The 26,122-nt window shown below is 46.7% G+C and overlaps 1 protein-coding gene across 2 annotated transcripts; it reads left to right on the top strand.

Moving 5' to 3' along the window:
- Window positions 1-62: 62 nt before the first annotated feature.
- Window positions 63-25,662, top strand: SPINT2 (serine peptidase inhibitor, Kunitz type 2). 2 transcript variants are annotated; one of them, XM_068527617.1, is made up of 7 exons: window positions 63-418; window positions 17,802-17,972; window positions 21,123-21,176; window positions 22,513-22,566; window positions 23,135-23,296; window positions 23,656-23,691; window positions 25,018-25,662. In XM_068527617.1, the coding sequence occupies exons 1-7, from the start codon at window positions 313-315 to the stop codon at window positions 25,182-25,184; spliced, it is 750 nt and encodes a 249-aa protein (XP_068383718.1). In that variant the 5' UTR covers window positions 63-312; the 3' UTR covers window positions 25,185-25,662. The 2 variants fall into 2 exon arrangements, with proteins under 2 accessions (XP_068383718.1, XP_068383719.1); XM_068527618.1 differs by lacking the exon at window positions 21,123-21,176.
- Window positions 25,663-26,122: the final 460 nt, after the last annotated feature.

Genomic DNA, 26,122 nt, shown 5'->3' on the forward strand with positions numbered 1-26,122 from the left:
TTACTTCTGGCACCCACGGAGCGGCTGGGGGGTGTGGCGGGGTTCTGAAGGGTCGGGGGAGTCCGGGGCAAGCGAGGAGCGAACTAAAGCATCGTGGGCGCAGGAGGCAGAGTGTCCGCACACCAAAGGACCGAGAAAAGTGCTTCCCGGAGACTTCCTGTGTGGCGAGGGGAGGCGCGCACCTCGCGGACCCGCACCTGAACGCGACGCGCTCCAGCGCGCGTGCGCGGCAAGGGTCTTCCCGCACCTGATCGCGAGACCCCAACGGCGGGCAGCTCTAGGCCTCGCCTGGGCGACCTGGTGGAGCCCGTCATGGCGCAGCTGTGTGGGCTGAGGCAGTACTGGGCGCTCCTCGCCCTGCTGGCATCGCTGCTCCTCTCCGGGGCTGAGGCGGCCGACGGAGAACGTGGCGTCCACGGTGAGGGCACGGGCGGGTCTCCTGGGAGCTGTGGAGGGCCGAGAGGCCGAAGGCGGGGCGTTAGGGGCAGGGTCGAGGGCGTAAGTGGGGGTCTGAGGAGGCCCTGGGCAGGGTCTGAGCGGGGAGAATTGGCGGGGGGAGGAAGTTGGGGGCGACTTGGTGAAGCTCAGGGTGTGTAGCTAGACTGAACCTTGGAAAAGAGGTTTGGGAGCCCTTGGGAGTGAGGACGGACGGAGGAGCCCGGGCTGGGAAAAGTTTCCTGTGAATGAGGGAGGAGACTAGCGCTGTTGACCGAGAAGAGTGGCAGTGGCCCTTCCTGTGGCAGGAAGGAGGTGAGGGGCCGAACAGAAGACCAGCCTCTTCCTGGCAGAGACAAGTTCCAAGAAAGCCCAGGGAGGCCAGCCGCAGCGGGTGGGGCTTGGACTCGGTGACCTGGTGGCCGTTTTAGCCTCAGGAAAGAAGCCCTCACCCCCACCTTTTTGGATATTGGACAGCAGCCTCCTGAGAAACCTTTCTGGTTCAGTTGCAGTAGAACGCCTCCAAGAAGAAGGGTGTTTCTCAATGATATCCAAAGGAAGGAAAAGAAAAGCAAAAGTGTTGGGGGGAAAATACTTCGTCAGGGTGCACGGGGGGGAGCCTCTTGGTATAAGAAGAATATTGGCATTGAGAAGCTGGGCTTGGATTCCTTGGCCTGGTCCTTAGAGGTTGGTGGAGGGTAAGGCTCAGTTTAAACCTCTAAACTCTATGGAAGTTTGGCCTGAAAGGTCTTTTTGAACAAGTGTTGGTCTAACCTTACTGCTTCAGACAGCCACAAGGAGGCTTTGAAAATAGATCTCTTGAAAGAAAAATTCGTTGGTTCAGCGAAATTTATTGAGCCCCTGTTATGTGTCAGGGGCAGTGCTGGCAGCACTGGTAACAGTTGTGACTCAGACAAGCCAGGTCCCTGCACTGAGGGAGCTTATATTCTAGTGGGATAGACAGAGACAGGGAGTAAACGTTCAAATAAAGAGCACTCACCACAGTATTAAATTACTAAGACGTAATGGAACGGGGTGAAGTAGACAACCAGGGATGATGTAAGATGATGGGGGCCACTTTAGCTCAGGTTGTCAGAGGAGGTCTCTGAGGACAGTGACGGCTGAGGTCTAACATGAAGAATGAGCAAGTGGCAGCGACACAGAGGCTTCGGGGTCCAACCGGAAGTAGTAGAGTACAAAGGCCTTGAGGCTGGAGCAAGCTTGGTGGTATTGGAGGAAAAGAGATGACAGCGTGACTAGAGCAGGAGTGTGTTGGGCGGGGGAGGTGGGGGATTGGAGGAGGATGCCAAGTGGGGAAAATAGGCAGCAGCCAGGTAGCTTTATAGGCCAGCATTTTGGATGGAAAGAAAGCAAGCAGGATGTATGTGCACCAAGTCATCGCCTATGGTGGCTTCTGAAGACTGTTAATTTCCCTATGCCTGAGGCAGAGAGGAAGAATTGAGTTGGGGGGTGGGGAGTTGTGATAAGAGCCAGTGGGGAGAGACCCAGCTCCAGGGAATTAGGAATGCAGGTGTTGATCATTCTTGTGGCCTGAACTAGAATTTGTCAGCCCTTCTGGACTCTTTTAGAGGAATTAATTATGTTAGGATATACCTTCCAGTTACCTGGCCTGGGATTTTATCAAAACTGAGTTTGGGGCTAACATCTATTGCTTACTTTGAGCTCTTGTGCATTACTTAATCCTTGAAACAACCTGTTACACATCTTGCCTAAGGTCACACAATAGTAATTGACAAGGCCAGGTCGGGCTGCAGAGGGCTTTTCTGTTTGTTCCCAGTGGCTTCCCCAGCTGTTGCAGCTGGCTGGACCTACTGACCTTTCAGAAGTACTCCTATCTGGCTGGGTGAACTAATGCCCTTGCTTATCTGAAGTTCTATTTGTATGAAAGGTTTCAACAGCTTAATTTGAGGCAGGAGGTAGTTTTTATCCCTCCACCCCTTCTGATTGCTTTGATTTTTCTCAGGAAGCAAGGTCATCCATTAAGAGTGAGGTGTTTCTCCAGCCACACACAGCTGCACAGGTACCTCCAGATGAGTATGGTGGAGGGGGGAAGTGTGTAGTGAATGTGTGTAAGGGGGTGATCATAATGATCTGTGTGAAGACATGAGGGGGCTGAGGGGTAGTGGAAAGGTGGTAGGGCCAGTGGATTGTTGGAGTTGAGATTTTGAAGAGACTGAACTAGGAAGCTAGGATACAATGGGCAATGAGGGACATGCATGAAACTGAGGTTCTGAAGAGGCTGCAATTATTGAGACAAGGTCTAGGTGTGACCATGGGAGGGAGCGGCTGCAGGGAGGGCAAGATCACTGGAGGAGAGGAGGTCTAGGAACCTAGAGGCCAGGATGGTTGGAGGATCGCCTATCTGGATATGGAAATCACCAAGAATGATGATAGGAGCAGCAGCGGGAGTGACAGTGTGCCAGGAGCTAAAATCATGGAGAAGTGAGGAGTAGTGACCTGGATCAGCAAATGACCCACAGGGTGGGATACGATTTACTCTGATGATGAGATTCATAACTGGGTGTTGAGGGTGGAGGGAGAATGGTGTAGAAGCAGTGCCCACTGGAAGGGCACAAGAGAAGCTATATCTTCAGGGGAGAGCTGGGTTCAGTTAGAGTAAGAAAGTGACAAGAATGTTCAGAGAAGAGATTGAAGAAATGAGAGATTTTGCTTAAGATAGGCCATGAGTATCAGAGACTCCAGGAGTTGGGGGAAGGGAGATGCTGACGAAACAGGATGTATGGTGATGAAGGGTCACTCGAGTCTGGGGCTGAGGTGGTGATAAGCAAGTGATAGGAGAGTCATGTGGTCTCGAGACTGACAATGTTGGTGAGGCACTGGGTGGTGGAGGGCAGATAGGAAAGGGTGTGGGATATAATGGACATTTGGAGGCTTGGCGAAGTGTCCTGACTCCAGACCTTTGCAGATGGAGGTGGGGGAAAGCTGATACTTCTGTGGGTGTTCGGGTGTTCATAGCATTCAGGGAGAGTGCCAGTCTGCATGGAAGCACGTAGAGATTATAAACTGGCTGTTCCCAGCAGGCTTCAAACAGGCTTTATGTGACTTGTACAGTTTCTAGGATTGAGAGTTTTTTTTGAAATATTTTTATTTTTGGCTTTGCCTGAAAAATATGAAGATCTGGCGGTGCCAGTCCAGTGTTCCCACATAACACCCGTGGGGTGGTGCCAGGTACTTCTTTTGGGAAGGACAAAGAAGACTGTCTTTCTCAGCCTGTATTTATTCACTTGGCCTGCCCTCTGTATCTTCTAAGCATTAGAGTTGTGACTCCCATGTTAAGAGTATGCCCCATTTAGGAAACAAAGGTAGATAAAACATAATAGCTACTTATAAATTGTACAGTGCAGTGAGTGTGTGTATGTGTGTTACTGTTGTTAGGGAACACCCCTTATCAGGTGGCCACAAATGTGCCTGATTTTTTAATCTCTTCTCGGGTGATAAGTCCTGGTATTTGGAGTGCCCCCAAATATATAATTTTGATCAATACAAGGGCAGATAATATATTCCTTTTCAGAACAGAACCTCAAAAATTCCTTTTAGGAGTGGTCAGTTAAGTGTAGTTCCTGCTGCCAATAACTTATGCATCAGAACTCGTGTTAATGGTTCCTTGGGCATCGGAACTTGTGTTAATGGTTCCTTCACTCATAGCCCTTTGTTGATTGTTCTTGGGAATTTCCACTGGAGACAAGTGCGGCAGCATTCATGTGAGAGCCTCCACCACACTTTGAAGTGACCTTCCATGTGCATCAACCTCTTCGATTAATTAGTTTCCCCAGAACTTTGACTGAAAGAGTGAACTTTCCAGTAAATCTCCAAGAAGCATGTTATTAGTCACCACTCCTTTTTCTTCTCCTCACCCCCATGGATAGTTGTAAACTGAGTAGTCAAAGAGAAGATGACAGATAAGAGGGAAAGTGCAGCTGGTGTTGGTGATCAGCTGGGAGTTCTCCAAAGTAGCATCTTGTAGTATTCTTGTCCTTCACGGAAGAGGCACTTGTTTAATTTGCAGGCAAGACAGTTTAGTTCCAGGACAGTTTGAAATATTTATTCAGCACATATTTATTGAACACCTGCCAAGTGCCAGGCACAGTTTTAGGCCCTGGAAACAAAGCACTGAATGAAACAGATGACACCCTCCCGCCCCAATCCATGGCAGTTACATTGTGATGAGAAGAAAATACAATAAATAAATGAACAATGAATAGATAATTTGGTGATGAGTACTATAAAGAAAAGTAAGGTGGGGGGAGGGATAAATTAGGAATTTGGGATTAACAGATACACACTACTATATATAAAATAAACAACAAGGACCTACCGTATATCACAGGGAACTATATTCAATATCTTGTAATAACCTATAATGGACAAGAATCTGAAAAAGAATGTATATATATAAAACTGAATCACTTTGCTGTATACCTGAAACATTGTAGATCAACTATACTTCAATTAAAAAAAAAAGAAAAAAGTAAGGTAAAGGTTTGGTGTGCTTAGTACTAAAAACATGGCCTTTGAGGCTCAAATGGCTTTGAGGCTATACCTAAAGAACATTGAGGGGCTTGCCTTTAGGTCCACTGAGGGAAAGTGGACCCTTGCCACCAGAAACATTCCTTTGCCCTGGTCAGTATTTGAGAAGTCAGCCTGTAATAGAGAAAGCCAGCCCCCAACCTGTTTCTCATTTTACCTATCCCCAGAGTCATTTGCAACATTCAGGCTTGTCTTCAGGTAGTAGGCCAGGCAGCCAAACCCCTGTTTGCCATGTCCTGAGACTGACAGGCCAAATAAGGGATGAGGTAGCTTGTGATTCATGTGAGGCAGGAGAGAACCCTGAAGGGGTCACACTGAAATGACTTAACCCCAGGAGGCCTTGGTGGCCCATTGGTCACATGACTAATGAGGAATTTGCAAATGACCCCAGAAGCATTAGTGTATGGATTATGGATGTCCTTGTGTGATCCTGGTCACAAATGTCATTTCACTTGTTTCTGACAAGACCTTTTTGAAAACTTATGAAGGAGTGCTGGAATTTGGATGCTGAGGCCCGTGAACTTTGGAGTTAGTTACTTTGAAGTTTATTTGAAGCGCATTTTTCATTATTGGAAAGCCATTTTAGAAATGAGGGCAAGTGTTTGAGATGGATCTCACCAATGGGGTCCTGGGTCCCTGGCCTCAGAAGCCCCGTAGTCTGAAGTTCCTGAGTTCATATGTGGTACTTTGTCCGTGTTTATTCCAGGGTCAGTCATTTAGAGTCTAGGGCATGTTCGGGGTGGGGGTGGGGGTGAAATAATATTAGATATTATAATAGTTTTTGATCTTTCAAAGGGCTACATAGATAGATATATGTCTGTGGTATTGAAATTTAGTGTGGTGCTTAGGAAAAACACGTCTACAAAGGCTCCTGGGGTGGGGTGATAATGGAAAAAAATGGTTGAGAAACATTGCTCTAGGTAGAGGGTCCATTAGCTGTAATCAGTTTCTGAAAATGGTCCATGTTTCAAAAAAGATTAAGAACCCCTGAATGTGAATTAACAGACAATTCCATGAAAGACTTTGAAACTACTGTTTCCTTACAATTTTTTTTTTTTTTTTTTTTTTTTAACATTTAGGACCTTTTTCTAAAATTTGTGGGGTTATTTTGGCTGCATTGGGTCTCTGTTGCTGCCTGCGGGCTTTCTCTAGTTGCGGTGGGCGGGCTTCTCATTGCGGTGGCTTCTCTTGTTGCAGAGCACCGGCTCTAGGCACACGGGCTTCGGTAGTTGTGGCACGTGGGCTCAGTAGGTGTACCTCACAGGCTCTAGAGCGCAGGCTCAGTAGTTGTGGCTCACGGGCTTAGTTGCTCCGCGGCATGTGGGATCTTCCCGGACCAGGGCTTGAACCCGTGTCCCCTGCGCTGGCAAGCGGATTCCTAACCACTGCACCACCAGGGAAGCCCTTCCTTACAAATTATTCAGATGGAGCACTGTGATTCTAGTTATGAATTTAGGTAAGGGTAGAATTTATAGTCCTGCTTGAGTGATGAGTATGAGGTGACAGTGGGTAGGAGTGGTGGTTTGCATTGTGCTAATAGTTTATGGAATGTAAACCTTCATATCTAAATATTTTATATCTAAAATGCCAAGATTATATATCTAAAACAACAAGATTTTATGAGCCTTATAATTTAAGTTGGATTTGTCATTGTAAATGTTCTTTCCTCATAAATACCTAGGGGTTATTTTAAAGTTTCTGAATTACTTATCCTAATAATGACAACTTCCAGGCACCAGAACCTAGAGGACATGGGTAGTTAGTAGCTTTCTGTACTAGAAACAGAAGCCCTCACGTATGTAGAACCTATCCAACTAACCAAAATAGCTGGATTTATAGATCACCTTGAAATAAGACTGATTGTAAAATAAATGTCAACTTTGGAATTTGGCACAGTAGAATTAAAGCAGCCTTGAATATCTGCCTCCCTGGTATTCAGTACCACTTCACTCACACAGAACTTTAATATTCTCTCATTCCTTGGTGAAAAGATAACTTGAAGTCCAGATGGGTAACCAAGGCATAATTTTTCTTATTTTCTTGTCTCCGACCTCTTAATCTCCCGATACTGTAGTGTTGCAGGACTTTGATCTGTGTGATAGTCTGCCATTGTCTTACTGTAGGTGAAGGTAAGAAATTTTGTGTCTTCAGGCATGGCAGGTGGTTGCACAGCAGAAAAACAAAGGGAAGGAGTGATGGTTGAGTTGGTTTGATCAACTCACTGACTTGAGTTTGTACTTTGGTTTTCCATATCCCCTCTATCCTGTCAGTCACCACATTCAGTTGGACTTACTAGTGAAATGTGTCATCCTTCTCTTTATCTTCATTCCCACTGTTCCTACAGTAGTCTGGTCTTCATAAAAATATAATATCTACTACTTATTCAAAGCTTTGTGCCAAATGTTTTAAGCTCTTATAATGGAGTGAAAAATACCTTTAATTTTCACAACACTCTTAATGATTGGTCCCTGTGTCAAAGAAGTCCCTTCCGTTTGAATTGTTTTTAAGAAATGCATCTGCAAGTCCACAGAATTTAACTCAATGGGACCTATGGAGGGAAAGCCAGCTGAATGTCCCCACTTTATTACTCACCAGTGAATTCAAATTACATTGAACAAATGCCCTTTCCCAGACAGGCCATGGTCAAGATAGCCTCAAGATTAATAAATGGTGCATTCCACAGCAGGAAACAAAAGTCTAGGTGTCACAAAATGGGACTTACTGCTAGCAGACTTGTCAAAAAACATTTTTATACTAAGTAGATCCAGAATGGGTACAAATCACACAGAGGGGCCTTCACTTCAACTTGGGCTGAGTTGTATTTATAATGTCCTCAAGTTAGTTCTCTTGCTAACATTCTCAGCTTTCACCGTAACCTGAAGGAATTTTAAAGAGGAAACTCTCCTGTTTACTACAGAGAATATTTCTGATACAAGATGTGTGGGTTTTTCCACATCAAGCAGTTCTCAGCAGACACGGATTGGGTGTTTGGCAATTTAACTCAATTCTGAAACCGCAGGGAGTGAGCACAGATCCTGTAGGATAAGGGCTCAGTCTCACAAGACTCCCTCTCCCCCCTTCAAATGCCAGTCAAAGTCTGAGGTTGTCCCCTGTCATTTTCACCAACCTGCTATAAATCAAGGGTTGCCATGACCCCCTCGGATCCAATTTGCTAGAGTGGCTCACAGAACTCAGGGTAACACGTTTACCAGTTTATTATAAAGGATACAAATGAACAGCTAAATGAAGACAGAGGTCTGGAAGGGTCCTCAGTGTAGCAGCTTCTGTCCTTGTGGAGTTTGGGGTGAGCCACCCTCTTGGCATGTAGATGTGTTCACCAACCCAGAAGCTCTCCTAACCCCTTCGGTTGGGGTATTTTATGGAAGCTTCATCACATAGGCATGATTGATTATTAACTCAATATTCCACCCCTCTCCCCTCCCAGGAGAATAAGGGGTGGGGCTGAAAGTTCCAACCCTTTAATCTTGCCTTGGTTTTTCTGGCAACCAGCCCCCATCCTTTTTTTTTTTTTTTGGCCATGCCACAAGACTTGCGGGATCTTAGTTCCCCAACCAGGGATTGAACCCGGGCCCTCTGCAGTTAAAGCGAGGAGTCCTAACAGCTGGACCGCCAGGGAATTCCCCCAGCCCCCATCCTGAAGCTTTCTAGGGCTCCCCCAGCCACTATCATCTCATTGGCATACAAAAAGGCAATCGTATTACTCCAGAGATTGCCAGGGTTTTAGTTCTTGTGTCAGAAACATGGGTCAAAGACCAAATATTGGAATAGAACATGCTCCAGCTCTCAGGAAATTACAAGGGTTTTAGGAGCTCTGTATCAGGAAGGGCAGGCGGGGAGAGACCAAATACATATTTCTAATTATGTCACAGATATGATAGGTCTATAATCAGAGCTTTGCCTTATCTTTCTAAGCCTCCCAAGAGTCTGATTTAGATACTCTAAGCCTCTAAAATCTGCACTTTTTGTTTATTAGCCAGGCCTAAATCAGAGAATATGGGGCCTGCCGAATTGAAGAATACTGGGTTTATACATTTTCCAGCTTTACTGAGAGGTTTATACATTTTTGTTGCATGTATTATTGTTCCCTTATTATGAATGAGGAAATGGGTGTGCAGGGAGGTTAGGAAAGCTGCCTCCCGCCCCCACCCCAAAACAGTGGGCTAGTAAGAGGCAACCAGGAATTCCTGCACACACAGGTCCTTTACCAGAACAGCTTCCTGCAGGCCCTGTCCTCTCATGTGTCCTACACACTTTTGCCGAGTGACTCTTCCTTATTGTGTCACTTCCCTATACCAGAGCCTTTGCTCATTTCCTTTGTACCTTGTGTGGCTTACAAGCCCTTTGAATGTAGGGTGTGATTGTAATATTTTACCTTGTGTGATTTTCTTCTCTTTCTATCCAAGCCAGTCTTGTGGCTCTAACTTAATTGTAAACCCCTGGAGATCAACGACTACATTCCCAGTGGGTGCCTTCTATGTAGGATGGCTACTCAGCTCAATTTACCTTGGAGGGTTCCAATTTATGCCACTGTGTTTCCCACGGTAACTATTAAGAATACCCCTTTTCACTCTGAAAAGTGTCTTGATCTGGAGGATAAATTATATGATCGCCCTATTTACATATATTAGCTATTCACCAAACACTTGTTGCTTACTACTGTTCAAGATACTAGGGAATTTAGTACATTCAGTTTTATTTACCATGAAAAATTTCACTGAAAAATTTAAGCAAACAAAAGGGATGACTATAATCCACTCTCTAGATAAAACCCTTAAAGAAAATAAAAGTAATGCATTCACAAAATTAGAATACTCAAATTGTACTAAAAGATACAGATGGAAAAGAAAAACTGGAAAAGCTTCTCCTTCCTTTAGTCTCTTTCCCTAAAGGTAGATTCATATCTAAATTAAAAATTTAAAAAGGAATCATAACATGTAAACCATTCTTTTGCTTTTTTTCTCTCAGGCACTTTTCTATACCAGCACATACGTAGTTGTCTATTTTAAACAGCTCTGAGTATTCGATTATGCGGATGTCTCACAAGTTATTTCACTAGCACGAACAGGGTGTTCTGGTGGTGAATTTTCAGCTGTTGTAGGTCTGTGCGCACCAAGCCCTTTGTGGATGTGGTAATAGTTGCCCCTGTTCTTTGAAACTCTTGAATTAATTGATTCTTCCTTGTTTGCTTTTTGATACTGAGGAGTGAACTGTATTCTCTCCTATTTTTTTGTATAAAATAGTATTTTCAGATGTCTGAGGATTATTGTAGCAAATCATTTCCCTTTGGCCATTATCCTTAGAATTCTAAGTGGCTTTAATGAAAAGAGTAGAGCTGTTTTTAGTGATGGAAGGGTGTGCTGCAGCATTTTTGGCAAAGGATTAACCTGAGGAAGGTGTGGTCAGTGTTGTCATAGAAATGTGAGCCCTAGGAGTCTATGTGATAGCATCTGACCACACCTGTAGGACGTGCTGAGTTCTGTGACATGACAGGGGGTGAGGGGTGTGGAAAATCTGAGCAGGGTGTTTTTAGCAACACTCTCTAAAGAAGTGATTGGCAAACTGCAGCTCGTAGTCACTGCCTACATATGGCCTACACGCTAAGTATGGCTTTTGCATTTTTTTAATAGTTGAAAAAAATCAAAAGAATATTTTAAAGATTAAAAATTACATGAAATAAATTTTTATTGGAATGACAACCATGGTCGTTCATTTACATATTGCCTTAGGCTGCTTTCATGCTACCATGACAGAGTTGAATAGTTAGGCTAGGTCCATGAAGCTTGAAAGAAAGGCAGTCCTTGCTTTGCACAGTTTTCAACATGCACAGATTTCAGTTACTACAATATATTAACTGTGAGTACTTGGGTACAGAACAAGTTTCAGCTACTAGCTAGCTCTTCAGTCACAAATCATGGTGTAAATTACACATATGCATAGTGATTGGTCACTGCATGTCTGTTACTCAGTTCATACACAGCAAAGCATGTAGTTGTGTTGCTGCCTTGTTTCCCAGTATACATGACAGTTTACAAAAATGGTTAATCACTAGAGGAAGTTGGCCAAAAAAACACCAAAGTGTAGCAAAGAGAAAAAGTGATAACGCTGGAAGTGAAATTCCAATTGAACATAAATGGAGTGATAGGAGAATGAGTTAACTGTGGGAATGTTGACACTGCTTGCCATTTGAGACCGGATATGCAGCCAGAGGAGCTTATCGACAGAAATGAGGAAAGTAGTTGTGACAAAAAAAGGATGATCCAGTGGAAGTAATGCTGGCAGAAACTTCCACAAAAAGTCAAGCAACTCTCAGCAATTTTGTGTCATTGAAAGCGCAAAGGATAAAATGTTGGAAACTGATCCAAACCAAGAAAGAGGTGTGACACTTCCCTAAGGTGAACTGAGAAGATGCTTGCTCTCTATCATGAGTTATATGAGTAAAGACCTTCACAAGCACTGTTCAGACTACTCTTGGTGACTTATTTATTTACAGAGAAGATTGAACACTTCGATTCTCAAGTTTCTTTTTTTTTTTTTAATAAACTTATTTATTTTTGGCTGTGTTTGGGTCTCTGTTGCTGTGTGCGGGCTTTTCTCTAGTTGCGGTGAGCGGGGGCTACTCTTTGTTGCAGTGCGCGGGCTTCTCATTGCGGTGGCTTCTCTTGTTGTGGAGCATGGGCTCTAGGTGTGCAGGCTTCAGTAGTTGTGGCGCACAGTTGCTCTGCGGCATGTGGGATCTTCCCGGACCAGGGATCGAACCCGTGTCCCCTGCATTGGCAGGCGGATTCTTAACCGCTGTGCCACCAAGGAAGCCCCAATTCTCAAGTTTCTAATGTTTTGACTTACAGAGTACTAAATAAATATTCATTTTATTTTATTTTTTTAATTATTCTATACATTTATAGCCCACAGTTTTTCGTTTTAAAGGTTACGGAACAATCATAATTGTTCCCATTGCTCTGCATGATTTCACACTATTCTGCCTGTATTTACTATTTGGCCCATGATAAAAAAAGTTTACTGACCTTCGCTCTAGAGAAAACAGATGGGGGGAGGAGAAGGACCATTTCATGAGTGGCTCCAAGCTTGTGAGGTGATCCAGGGCTTTCTTATTCGTATACAGTGAGGCAAGAAGTTGGTGTTCTTCAGTTTATAGCACCCATGGGAGTAAAAAGTTTATCAAGGGACTTCCATGGTGGAGCGGTGGTTAAGAATCCCCCAGCCAATGCATGGGACACGGGTTTGATCCCTGGTCCAGGAAGATCCCACAAGCTCCGGAGCAACTAAGCCTGTGCACCACAACTACTGAACCTGCGCTCTAGAGCCCGCGAGCCACAGCTACTGAAGCCCGCGCACCTTAGAGCCCGTGCTCCGCAACAAGAGAAGCCACCGCGATGAGAAGCGCGTACACTGCAACGAAGAGTAGTCCCTGCTCGCCGCAACTAGAGAAAGCCTGCACGCAGCAATGAAGACCCAACGCAGCCAAAAATAAATAAAAATTAAAAAAAAAAAGCTCAAGCGACCTCAGAACCAGAGAAACCTGTTTTCTATGACAAAGACCAGTCTGTTTGGCAATTTTGTAATAGCCAATGTTCAAAATGCCTGCCAGGGTTTTGTAATTTAGGTTCATATGTCAGATAATGTGTGATTTTAACCATTTTTAATACTTTTCCAAGAGAATGTTACTGTTTCCTAAAGGCAGGAATTCCATTTTTCCATATTCTGAAGCAAGTGTATCCAAATTTGGTGTCCTTCAGCTTTTCCCTGTTTTTCTTATTCTGTTTTGAAAACTTACAGAACGTATTTAATTTTGCACTAGCATTTGTGAGCACAGAAATAGAACTTGAAACATATTTTTCATGATTGTTATCCAAAACTATTCTGAGACCAGTATATCATTTTGTCATCTCTTAATAAGAACAGTTATTTATTAAGGAATAACTTACTGAAAATTGTCCAACCGAGTCCCCCTCAGCCTTGGCCAGTTCTTTGGTATGGTGCTATCTATGACCCTGTCATTGAGTGTCACCATAAACAGGCCTAGCAGAGGGCCTGGCCTTGGTGAGCCCTCCAGTTGTGATGAAGCCTTGAGGAATGTTTTGGCTTTTAGGCAACTTCAGTTTCATGTTTTTCCCACTGCCTGTCACTATAGTGTTTTTTTTCTTTCTTTCCATCCGAGGGGTCGTTTTGTTTGTGCCTGTGCTCTCTGATCAGACCAATTTGAATTCATATCCAGCTCTGCTGCTTGCTTAGCTTAACCTACCCAAAGCCTCAGTGTTCTGCTTTGTAAAGGGCAGGGGTGGGGGTGTTACTGCATGAGTCACAGTTTTATTGTGACTATTAGAAATCGTGCATAGAATGTGCCTGGCATCAAGCTTAGTGAAGGCAGTGAAACGGGGTGTCAAGAAATAAGTCATGCTCTGCATTTTGGTTCATTTTGATTTTAAGCTGGGTCTACCAAAGTATAGTATTTTGACTTTTTTGAAGTTTTTTTTAAGGAAGGTGATAAGTCATGGAAGCCATCTTACATAGTAAAGTATTTCTGGCTTTTTGTACAAGCTTTTTGGAGAACAACAAAAGAGAAAATGCACTGATGTTATTTGGAGTGAGGTGAAGAACATGTGGCCTGTGTTTCCTAAAGGAACATTCTCTCCTTTGAAACGAACCGAGCAAGCAGACAAAAGCAAAATCCTTTTTTCATGAGATTACTTCCTTAAGCCTAGAGAGTAAAAATGTATATGATGGAAGCTTAAAAGCAGTTTAGTTAGTAAAAGCATGTGACAAAATGAGACTTTTCTCCATTTGACAAGGAGCCTCCATACTCAGAGAAGGGACTCTGTCTTGACACAGTAAGTGTGTGGTTAAATTTCATCTTAATTGAACCTAGCTTTGGCCAACTAATCTGCTCCTTAGAGCTCTTTTACTCTAATCAAATTTATTTTAAAAAGAGCTTTTACCCCAATTAAAAAAAAATAAAAACAAAAAAAAGAGATTAGCTTTTTTCTCTTTTTATTATAGGAATTTTCAAATGTACACAAAGGAGTGAAAACAGTTTTATGAGTGCCCATAGACCATCACTCAGCTTCAACAATTGTCAGCATTCTGTCTCTTCAGATATACTGTGTTTTTAGTCCAGGTTCTCTCCTAATAAAGAGACATTTCTAAATTCTCCTGGGACAAAAATGAAGTCACCCCCATCCTGTCCTACCCCACCCAAGGAACCTGAAAATAAGGCTGCTTCTGAAACTTAAACTATGAGATCAATGTGTGATCATTGACAGCAGATACGAGCAGCCGTCTGAGACAGAATAGCCTCTCAGGCCTGCAAAATTTGTAATGAAGGAACCATCACATCTACAGAAAGAACGGTCCAGTCAGGAAGGGACGCCAGGGGCTCAGTGGTGAGAAGTAAGAAAAGTAAGTGTTCGAGAGGCAGACCTTGACTGTGCTGTCTTGACCTAAGCGCTTCCCGAGCTGTCTGCTGCAAGCCTCTAGTCTGCCTGATAGATCCCAGTAGAGAGTAAGTTCACAGGAATCCTAAGGAAAACTTCTTTACTGTGACTCCAAGTCACCTGCTCCATTTCAGCTTGCTATCCGAGGTGGTATGTTGGTACGCATCCACCCCGCTGGACAGTTATTTTCTCAGTATCCTCCTGTGCGCTTTGTTAGCAAGATCAGCATCCCTGTGCCTCATCAGCTCTGGGGCACTAAGAGTGCCTGTCTGAGCCTACAGAGATGAGGGCCAGATTCTGGGCAGTGTTTACTTCACCAAGGTAACTGCCCTCCATCCCTAGATAAGCTTTTCCCTCTTCCTCTTTATGCACCCTCAGGCTTCTATACCTGCACAGAATGTATCTGGCACCCTTGCTTATGAAAAGCCACCAAATTCTCACCCTTTATACTGTGTTCGCCCTGCTGCATTCTCTGCTGTGGTGTCTGCCAGTTCCCACCTGGCTGGCTTGAGCTTTGTTTGGCCCCTCAGGTGTTTGTTTCAGTTGAGACATAATTCACATTCCGTACATTTGACCCATTTAAAGTGTACAATTCCTCCCTCAGGGTTTTTGTTTAAAAGATTGTACCTGAAGCTGCTCAGGAAGCAAGGACACAAAGCAGTCGATGATCCCCAGGGCTCTCAGCTTGGCAGGGCATCGGATAGGCTGTTGCCAAACCTCGGCAGCAGTGGGGTGCTCCCGCCTTGATGTTGTTTTCAGTTTTGGATCATAAGTGGATCCTGTGTGGGTCCTCTCCATCTTGTCTTGTTTTTAGCAGTGCTGCCTCTGGCATTTGATAGCCGTGTGGATTGGGCAGAAATATATACCAAAGAACTCTTCTCCTTCCGTGTCTTCCCTGGGCCTTGTCGACTGCGTTTGTTTTGTGACCTTTGCACATTGTCAAAAGTACCTGTTCCAGGTGCACACCCAGCTGGTTCTGGTTGATGTGTTATATGGACAGAAGGTGCCTGGGCCTATTTTTTTTTAAAAAACTGATTTAGTAAAGTATTTACATACCATAAAATCACTTGTTTTAAGTATACAACCCAATGACTTTTGGTACATTTACAGAGTTGTACAACCAACCCCCCAATCCAATTTCAGAACATTTCCATCAGCCCCAAAAGATCCATCCCTGTGCCCATTTGCAGTCAGTCTCTGCTCCACACCCCCAACACCAGGCAAACACTAATCTACTTCCTGTCTCTATTGATTTGCCTTTTCTGAACATATCGTATGATTCCGTTCATATGAAGTATCCAGATAAGGTACTTTTTTTTTTTTTTTTTTTTTTGCGCTGGGTCTTAGTTGAGGCTCACGGACTCCTTAGTTGCGGCAGGTGGGCTCCTTAGTTGTGGCATGCAAACTCTTAGTTGAGGCATGCATGTGGGATCTAGTCGAATCCGGGCCCCCTGCATTGGGAGCGCGGAGTCTTATCCACTGCGCCACCAGGGAGGTCCCCAGATAAGGTACTTTCTAACTGGTGATTTCATTGATGGTTGCTTGCAGATTAACAGAGCATTTTTTTTTACTTCAGAGTATGCTTTTTCTGCTGTACTAGTTAGCTGTGATTTATTGGTGTACTTGTGAGTTTCTTGGGGTGTTTGTTTTGCATAGTACCAACCTTTTTTGTCCATAGATAGATGTTTTGTGGAACATTTGGTTTCTTGCCCATCGTTGTGATGTATTTTGGGAGACGCAAGAGAAGCACAAATCCTGCCCTCTGTGCTTTCGAAAGGCATCCCCTAGTTGGTGAGGTAAACCTAGCAAACATGAAAACAACTAGGGAGGAGTAAATGACAGCATATAACCAAGTTTTGGGCCCTGGGATGTTTTTATTTGAGATGTTTATGAAGCACCCTGTGCTAGGCCCAGGGCAGGGTGGAATGCCCTTATGCCAGAAGGCAGAGATGTAGGAGGCCAGGGTGTAGGGAGAGGTGATGTGGACTCGTGATCCCGGGGGGTGGGGGGGTGGTGATATGGTGGTGCAGAGCACACATTGAATCACATGGTCAGGTTACTCCCTTTCCAAGTTGCTTTCAATCCTCCTGATTCCTCCAGGAGAAAGTCTCATTCTAGTGCAGGTGATACCTCCAGCACTTGTTTATCTGTCCCTTTTTAAGAGAGAGCAGATTTCTAGGCCTTCTGCAGGCAGATGTATCTGGCTGCAATTATAACATTGTTCTGTTTTCCTTGTACTAGAGTGGGGCCAGATTTTAGGACACCTTGTAACCCAGGCCCATCTTGGTGCGCTCAGATGGGGGGAGCCATCATAAGCGCTGAAGCAGAGGAGTGACCTGAGTTGTCTCTGGAAGGTTGGCAGTTGGGGGAACTAACATTAGGGAGCTTCTTTCTGAGGCTCTTGTGGTAATTTGACTATGAAGTGGCCTATCCTGGCAGAGAGTAGACAGGAAAAGTTAGGAAAGGCCCTTCTGTGGGGTGCTAAGAGCACCAGGCCGTGCATTTCCTTCCTGACCGTGCGTTGCCAGCTCTGGGCTTGCTTTCTTTTTTTTTTTTTTTTTTTTTAAATTAATTAATTGATTAATTTTTGGCTGCTTTGGGTCTTCGTTGGTGTGTGCAGGCTTTCTCCAGTTGCAGCGAGCGGGGGCTACTCTTTGTTGTGGTGCACGGGCTTCTCATTGTGCTGGCTTCTCTTTGTTGTGGAGCACGGGCTCTAGGCGTGTGGGCTTCAGTAGTTGTGGCATGTGGGCTCAGTAGTTGTGGCACGTGGGCTCTAGAGCGCAGGCTCAGTAGTTGTGGTGCACAGGCTTAGTTGCTCCGTGGCATGTGGGATCTTCCCAGACCAGGGCTCGAACCCATGTCCCCTGCATTGGCAGGTAGATCCTTAACCACTGCGCCACCAGGGAAGTCCCAGCTCTGGTCTTTCAGTGCTAGGCTCCCCTTGGCCCAGTGAGACGGGCACATATCCAGAAGGATCCTGCAGTCTGGCTTTTTGCCTTTGAAAGTCCTCTTTCTATACTGGATGTGTGTGTGTTTGATAATGGGGGAAGGGACAAAATCAACACGCAACTGAAATTCAGTTCAGTCTGGTGGGTTGGTGTCTTTGTCGTTAGATGATGCCTTCCTATACAAAGAAGGAATCACTAGGTAGGCCTGATGGCGACACTTCAGAAACAGCTCACAGAGTAACTGTGCTGAAACTTAAGGCTCTGCTTCTCCTCTTGGGGCTCTGGAAAGCTGTGGGCCTTCTCCTACAGGTCTGTGCATGTTCTGTCTTGCAAGAATTGCCCTGCCAAGCTAACTGGTCTCTGGTTGGTTGTGTTTTAGATTTTTGCCGCGTTTCGAAGAGTGCGGGAAAATGCCGGGCCTCCATCCCTAGGTGGTGGTACAATGTCACTGATGGATCCTGCCAGCAGTTTGTGTATGGAGGCTGTGGAGGGAATGACAATAATTACATGACCAAGGAGGAGTGTCTTGCAAAGTGTGCTGGTGTCACAGGTAAGACAGTGCTGTTGGGGAAGTTTTATTATCTAGAGACACTTTATTAATTGGGACGTAGCTGCCTCTTGCTCTTTGCTAGTTCTTCACTGCTGAAACTGGGAGACGTTTTTAAAAGCAGAAGAAACAGGCACAGTGTGAAGGTCGCCCACACGGTGGTTTCACAGTGGTACCCTCCCTCCTCTTCCCAGAAAGGGGAGAGTAGGCCGCAGACTGAAGCCAGGGGAGGGGTGACATGACAGCGTCTTCTCCTCAACTTCCCTTCTCCCACTACTGAGAGCAGGTCCCACGCCAGGCCTGGTACGGGCAGAGTCCTCCAGGTCTACTCAGGCGGGCTGCCCCCCTTGCTTCCTGGGCATTTGGGTTATTTTTACCTTTGGGACAAATGACTTGAGGAGCTCACCCAGCCAGCCAAGTTATGAATCAAGTTAAAACTAGAACATACTTCTGGAATCCATCCTTCTCTCAGCCTTCGTGAGGGATTCTGTGGAATCAAGATAATGTTGACCCTGAGAGCCTCCCAGTGTAAATAAAAACCTAAAGCCCCACAACAGTGTGCACTGGCTCTGAACGGAGCCTCGAGGGACTCCTTGAGACCTGACGGCAGTGCGATATTGGCCCTCTGGAGCCTGATCCTTCCTAGGTGTTCCAGAGACCCGAGGACTGGGCCAGCCAAACTGTCAAAGATTTTCATTGGCGATTTCCTTAACATTGTTACGGGACTTCTTGCATCCTTTCCTGACAGCTTGGTGTCAATGTGTGGACTCTGCATTATGATTCTGTGTCAGAATGTGCTGGTGCCCTCAGTGCTCACCGCACTGGCTGTAATCTCTCTTGGCTTTGAACTCTGCATTCAGAAATCAGATAAGTTTATTAAAGTTGTGTGTAAAGAGAGGAAGACAACAGTGGTCTTGGCTGTGAACTGAGGTTTAGAACATAATGCGCAGACACACAAGCCCAGCAGTGACTGAGTGCCTTGAGGAACATTTCATTGATCTTTGTGTGCCCAGTGCCCGGCAGGCACTCAACAAGTGTATGGAGAGCTGAGGTGGCTGGTATTATTTTTGGATTATTTTAAGTCCACCTTGGCTTAATGCCAATTCATTTGATTTGCTAGAGCAGGACCAGGTACTTTGGTCTCATCTTTTAATGGTGACTTTTGCCTTTCCGGTTGAACTTTTCATTGACTAGAAAGAATCCTTGGATTCCAACAGATGAGTTCCTCATTTTGGGGGCTGGGATGGGGGGGCAACTGGCAACCTTACCAGATGGTGATGGAGAAAAATACCATTTATTTTATGTGGTTTTCCGCCATCAGCTGTGATCCAGTGTCAGGGAAGGAATTAAGGGGAAATGTTTTTTGCTACATTTTCTGTCCTTTTCCAGTCAAGAGTTGACAGTAGCAAATGTACACGCCGTTCTGGTTACTCCTTGGTTTCTCAGGGGGAAAGTTAAGTTTTAAGAACACAAGCAGTGGACAGTGGGCATTAAGGCGGGATGTCTCTGCAAGGAGCCACAGGGTTTAGTGTTTTGCTGGGAGAAGGCAGACAGCTATCTTCCTAGAGGTCAAGCCAGAGTCTGGCCCCAGCCTTGAGGTCCCGGAAAGCTCATTTGCTGGCACCCGAGCGTGGCTGCACTGCACAGCTCCTGAGGCGTTCTCTTTGCCAGCATATTTTCTCCCAGGCAGGCAAGCTCTGTGGGGAGCCAAATGATAATGAGAATGCCAGTTTATTAATTAATTAATTAATTATAATGAGAACCAGAACCACCAAAGGGACCAGACACTTCTGTCCCTGTGCCTGAACCCTTAGTCTGTGTAGGCAAACCTCTCAGCGAAGTTCCCAGAACATTGCTTGATGAGGGGAGAGGCGGAACTGGGGGAGCTGGTTTGTGATGGTAATGTGCAATGGCATCAGGTTAGGCCAGCCCCACGCCTCTCCACAAGGGAGGGTTCCTCCCTCCTGGACCCTGCCTGCACTCCCTTTTTTGCACTTCCACCCACCCTCTTAGCTTTGTGTGTGTGCAAGATAAAATATACATAACGTAAAATTTAGCATTTAACCATTTTTAAGTGCACAGTTTAGTAGCATGAAGTACATTCACAGTGCTGAGCACACCCTTCACTTTTTTTTTAATATTTGTTTATTTATTTATTTGGTTGTGCCGGGTCTTCGTTGCGGCACGTGGGCTCCTTAGCTGCAACAGGCAGGCTTCTTAGTTGCGGCAGGTGGGCTTCTTAGTTGCGGCACGCGGGCTCCTTAGTTGTGGCCTGCGAACTCTTAGTTGCGGCCTGCGAATTCTTAGTTGCGGCCTGCATGTGGGATCTAGTTCCCTGACCAGGGATTGAACCCAGGCCCCCTGCATTGGGAGCACATAGTCTTTTTTTTTTTTTTTTAAACACACCTGCATCTTTTTTTTTTAATAAATTTATTTATTTACTTATTTATTTATTTTTGGCTGCATTGGGTCTTCATTGCTGCACGGGCTTTCTCTAGTCGTGTCGAGCGGGGGCTACTCTTCATTGCAGTGCGCGGGCTTCTCACTGAGGTGGCTTCTCTTTGTTGCGGAGCACAGGCTCTAGGCACACGGGCTTCAGTAGTTGTGGCACGCGGGCTCAGTAGTTGCGGCTCACGGGCTCTAGAGTGCAGGCTTAGTAATTGTGGTGCACGGGCTTAGTTGCTCCGTGGCATGTGGGATCTTCCCGGACCAGGGCTCGAACCTGGGTCCCCTGCATTGGCAGGCGGGTTCTTAACCACTGGGGAGCGCATAGCCTTATCCGCTGCGCCACCAGGGAAGTCCCACGCCCTTCACTTTTTTGATTCATTGGGTGAGTTAATACAGTTCAACAGGTTATTTGGCCCTGGAAGCCATTCTGTCTTTTTATAATGCCATTTCACACGTCTTTTCTCCGATTCCCGGCTGGTTGATCTCAAAATTTAACCCACAAGGGCAGTCTTGGTTCCTTATTTTCCAAGTTGTGGCAGGTTTGTGGTCCAGCATGTGCACTGAAGGGCCCACATAAAGGAGAAATGGGAGTCGCCGTGAGAGGCACACAGGCCCAGGCCTCCTCAGGGACACAGCTGGTTTTGTTTCACCAGGCAGTCTTGGAGGTACCCTTTCTCACTGTGCTGTTTACTTGTCCTCTTGTAGTAACTACCATCGATGATCTGGCCGGGAATGGAGCAGATTCCTCTGTCCCAAGTGGTAGGTTCTTAAAAAGGCCCAGGATGGAATGAGGGCCATCCAGATGGCTAATGTGAAAGGACGTTTGTAATCTGGGCATCGTACAAGGGCTTCCACCTCCTGGTTCTGTTTACTCAGAACTGGCGAACAGGGGCTCTGCCTGGGCTGCCAGCTTCTGGCTCCTGGCCAGCATCCTTCCGCTGGGGAGTTCAGCAGACAAGAGGGCTGAGGGATTCTCCAGTGCTTCCCGGCTGACCTCAGCTTCCTCCCGGGGGATAAGGGATTGTGGCTACTGCTGCATGTGGCTCAGGCCCCTTCCCCCGCTTTGGGCTGGCTTCAAGTCCCCTGGCCTCAGCCTTCGTGCTGTCTTCACTGCCCTAGCGCACCTCCTTGCTTGCTGTATCTCCTTTGCTCCTGGTCGTCCTTGCTGTCCGTCTCCCTCCCTGTGCTAAGAGTCCTCTGTCTTCTGCCACCCCCGCCTCCATTCCCACTGCAGTCCTTGATCTCGAGCTTTGTGTTAGCTTGCTTCGTAGTGCTGACAGCAGCTGCCCCATTCCTCCTTTATGCTTAAAGGACTCTGCATCAGGAGCCGGGGGTGAGTGGTTCAGAGGCACTAGTAAGTCCAGTCCAGCTTCCCCAAAGGCCAGTCCCCAGGCAGTGGGTTCTGCTGGGCGAGACCTGCTGTGGAGGGAGGGAGTCCGCCCCTACCCCATTTGAGGATGGCCCCCTGTCAGCCACTGGCCACGCACTGGTTGCAGTCTTGATTCTGGTCCTTTGACTCTGACATCAGCACCCACATGAGAGTGAGCATTTATTAGTTCAGTGGTTGACCAATTTGCAGAATGCTGAGAGTTAGGTTAAAGTCACTTTCCAGTTCTGCGAGGCTAGGAATCCTGTGACTGTCCTGACCATTGCTTTGCCTGGGTTCATTGCTTATTCCCAAGCTGGCCTCTGCAAGGTCATCCAGAGCCATGGGGCACTGGCACCATAACTCTGGTTTCTGTCCTGTTTCAGAAGAAAGTTCCCCCAAGAGAATAAGGGACCCTCCTCCCTGTGTCAGAGAGTGGACACCTCTGGTCTTCTTCATCACCCCAGAAACTGTGGCTGGGATTAGTTTCCATAGTAACCCCTGAGGTGACAGGCAGGCTTCCCCACCCAGCGTTCATTCTGTGTGTGCCGTAGAGCCCATTAGGACTGGGAGGTGATGGAGCAAAGCTGCCCACAGAGGGGGACTCCACTCCCTTCCGGGTGCCAGAGTGTCTACGCTCCCTCAGTGGGCCCTTTTAGACTCATCCCCAGCTAGGCGACGTGTCCTGTGTCCATTCCAGCCTCCCTGACATGGATGTTTGTGTTTCAGTTCCCAGAAGGCAGGATTCTGATGACCTGTCCAGTGATATTTTCAACTATGAAGGTATAACTTTTAAAAAACATGTTTTCTTACTTAATTGGGAATTGAGACACACTTGAGGATTTCCATTAAGGGTATTGTAGAGCAGGGCTTCCCGACCTTTCCCAGGTGTTAGGACTCATGAGGATGCCCTGGGGCAGCAGGAGGCAGGATGTGCCACAGCACGCCCTTGGGAAGCTTTGCTTGAGAGGCAGCGTGGCGTGCAGGCTCTGCCTCCCACCAGCTGCGCGCTGTGGGCGGGATACTGTAGCTCTGCCTCAGAGTCCCTGACTATGAAATGAGGGGCCTAGTTCAGACCTCTCTGAAGGTTCAGAGACCGAGTTAACACATGTAGAGCCTACAACAGTGACTGACATAGAATAACCTCCATGACAGTGTAGTCTGGCCATAAAGAGAAAGATATCTGAAAATGTGGTCCAGAATGGCCACGTCTGTAATGGCCAAGTTTCTTTTAACAGAGAGATGTTTTCCCCATTGGCTGGCAGCCATATGACTGCTTGGGAGCATTCTAGCTCCATTCACCTCTCCTGGGCCCTGCTAATTTGTATGCCTTGGGCTGTCTCACTCCCAGAACACTGCACTGCCAAGGCCATCACTGGGCCTTGCCGCGCATCCTTCCCACGCTGGTACTTTAATGCCGAGAAGAACTCTTGTGATAACTTCATCTACGGCGGATGCCGGGGCAATAAAAACAGCTACCTCTCCAAGGAGGAGTGCATGCAGCGCTGCTCCGGTGAGTCTGCCTGACTCCTAAATCCAAGAAACTACCATGGGCAGATGAACCCTCCTGAGAGGACACCAGTCCCTTTCCTCATCCCTGAAATGAAGGCCTTGGAAATGCTGTCATTTGGACTCTGCCCTTAGTCTTCTCTGGCTCCCTGGTGGGGAAGGGGTGGGCTTTGGCCCCAGCTATTGGGCACATGTGTCCTAGGTCCCTACTGGGGTGGCAAGGTCTCAGAACCCTCAGAAGAGCTGGAAGAAGTCTTTCAGAAGGAGCGTGAAGGCCCAGGGCTGAGGGGAATCCTCAGGTGGCTGCAGCTGTGAGGGGAGGAGGGCTGAAAGCTGACCTCAGGGTTGTGTGTTTTCTTCCAGGCAAGCAGTTGTATCCTGCCCTGCCCCGCACTAAAGGTAAACGGCCTCTTGCCCCCCTCCACCTGCCTGCCTTGACTAAGCTCGGCTGTGTTTTTTGCAGGCTCATGTTGTCTCGGACACATCATCCTTCACTGTAAACATCGTTTTGTTAGAAAGTCATGTTTCTGCACGAGAATGGCCAGGCAGCTTGGAACATGTGGTGGATGTTTGTCCCATTGTACAGTGTACATAAACGGGTTAGGAGTGAGGCCGTCTCTGCCTAGGCAGCCCGGGGGTGACTGGGGGACACATCCTACTGTTTTAGGTGTGTGGGATCTGCTGCACGCAGGCCTGGGACTAACTCCAGGTTTGCGGGGGAACTTTACTGCCATGGGGTGTACAGAGTTGGTCATGGGTGATAACAGAGGAGGATGGAAAGCCCTTGCCATGTGTGGGTGGAGCATGGCCCCAGCCAGTGCTGTTGTCCCCAAGCAGTCTGGTCTGACAAGGAGGCTAGGCCTCCTCTAGCTTTTGTTTCTGATTCTGAGCCTGAATCATGGATGGTAGTGTTTGCACAGAAGACCTGCCACACTGGTTTGGCCTCTTTCCACCTGTTTCCCTGTTAAGGAGTCCGGGCCTGGCCTGTGTGTCTGCTCTGCTTTAGAAGAGAAATGAAGCTGGAACCTGGTTTGCCAGGCATAGGGATCTGGAGGGTTGGAGATGGAGAGTGAATTGACCCTGTCCAATTCTGCAGCCAAGTGGGGAGAGGGAGCCGGGTAGCTGCCACAGGAGGCCACATTCCTTAGGTGGAGCCCCACCTGAAGAAAAAGCATCTTAACTGACCAGAGAGACTGCAGTGGGGCAACCACTATTAAATTTACCTGGGCAGTTAGGAGCATGAGGGTCCCCTCCCGGCCCTGCTCCAGATATACCCATGCCTCTGCCCTTCCCTCATTCCACAGGCAGCCACCCCAGCCACCTGCAGGGCCACATCTTTCTCTGGCTGGTTGGGGGAGGGGGTGTGTGTTTGCACACACACACCAGAGATGTGTGCTTTTCCTGTACAGATTGCCCCAGAGAGGTGGCAGGGTAGTGCAGAGTTGAAGTGGGGATTTTTTGTTCAAAAAGGAGGAACGCAAGTAGCCACTCTGTCTATGTGCACATAGCATAGCACCTCCTTTTTTCAGGAACCTACTTCTCAAGACTGTAGGGACTCTCCTTGAGGACTTCCTGTCAAGCAGTGTCAGTTCTCCAGAGCCTTCTGGGTTGGGGTGGGGGGACGTCTGGCCCAAGGGCTGCTGGTCCTCCTCCCGAGCCCACGTGGACACTCTGGCTATGGCCCGCCTCGTCCTGCTGGTTCTGAGGCCTCTCTCTCATCCACAGTGGTGGTCCTGGCAGGGCTGTTCGTGATGGTCCTGTTCCTCTTGCTGGGAGCCTCCGTGGTCTGCCTGATCAGGGTGGCGCGGAGGAACCAGGAGCGCACCCTCCGTACTGTCTGGAGCTCTGGGGACGACAAGGAGCACCTGGTAAAGAACGCTTACGTCCTGTGAATGCACGGTCGCCAAGGGGCTGCCCTCCTCAACCCCCTGTTAATGAAGAGAATCTGCGAAGGGAGGAGAGACAAGTGTCGAACGCGTGTGTGCTTTTTCAAATAGAGTGATTTGTTTGTATTTGCGCGATCATTAGGGCTTTTGGCCTGTTTGTTAATCCAGAAGGTAAGAGGGCTGCTCCCTGGTCTCCCGGGATGGGTTTGCTTTGGAAATTCTCTTAATGAAGGGCTGTGCACGTTGCAGATGGTCTAGCCCTAGGTCGGAGTCGGTTCCTCTTCGATTTATTTCTTTGCTCCAGGTGTAGTTTTCTTAGCTTATGTTGAATCCTATTGCCTCCTTTCCCATCACAAAAGTAATGTTTTAATAGTTTCCTTTGCTTTTTTTCCTGTTTTTTTTTTTTTTTTAAAGTAAGGAGAAACATAAGTTTTTTTAATTAGGATTCTGAAAGGAGGAAAGTAAAATGTACAAGTTTAATAAAAACGGCCTTCCCTTTTAAAATAAATTTCAGTATGTGCTTTCTTTATTTGTGGGACTGCTAATTTAAACTCTACCAAAGTTACCACAGGACACTACATGAGATGTCCCATTCCAGAAACAAACTTCTTAAAACAATAGCACCTTTCAGATCTTCTTGAATGAAATACATCTTACATTTCAACGGAGTGCCCATAAAGTTTCACCAAACAACACTTAGCCTTACCACCTGTGGTAAGCTCTGATTATTTTCTTATTCTATTTCACTTTTTAAAAATTTCGGTCTTAGGGACTTGCCTGGTGGCGCGGTGGTTAAGAATCCGCCTGCCAATGCAGGGGACACAGGTTTGTTGATCCCTGGTCCAGGAAGATCCCACATGCCGTGGAGCAACTAAGCCCATGTGCCACAACTACTGAGCCTGCGCTCTAGAGCCCGTGAGCCACAACTACCGAAGCCTGCATGC

The sequence above is a fragment of the Eschrichtius robustus genome, chromosome 19, assembly GCF_028021215.1.
Source record: "Eschrichtius robustus isolate mEscRob2 chromosome 19, mEscRob2.pri, whole genome shotgun sequence".
NCBI classification, from domain to species: domain Eukaryota; kingdom Metazoa; phylum Chordata; class Mammalia; order Artiodactyla; family Eschrichtiidae; genus Eschrichtius; species Eschrichtius robustus.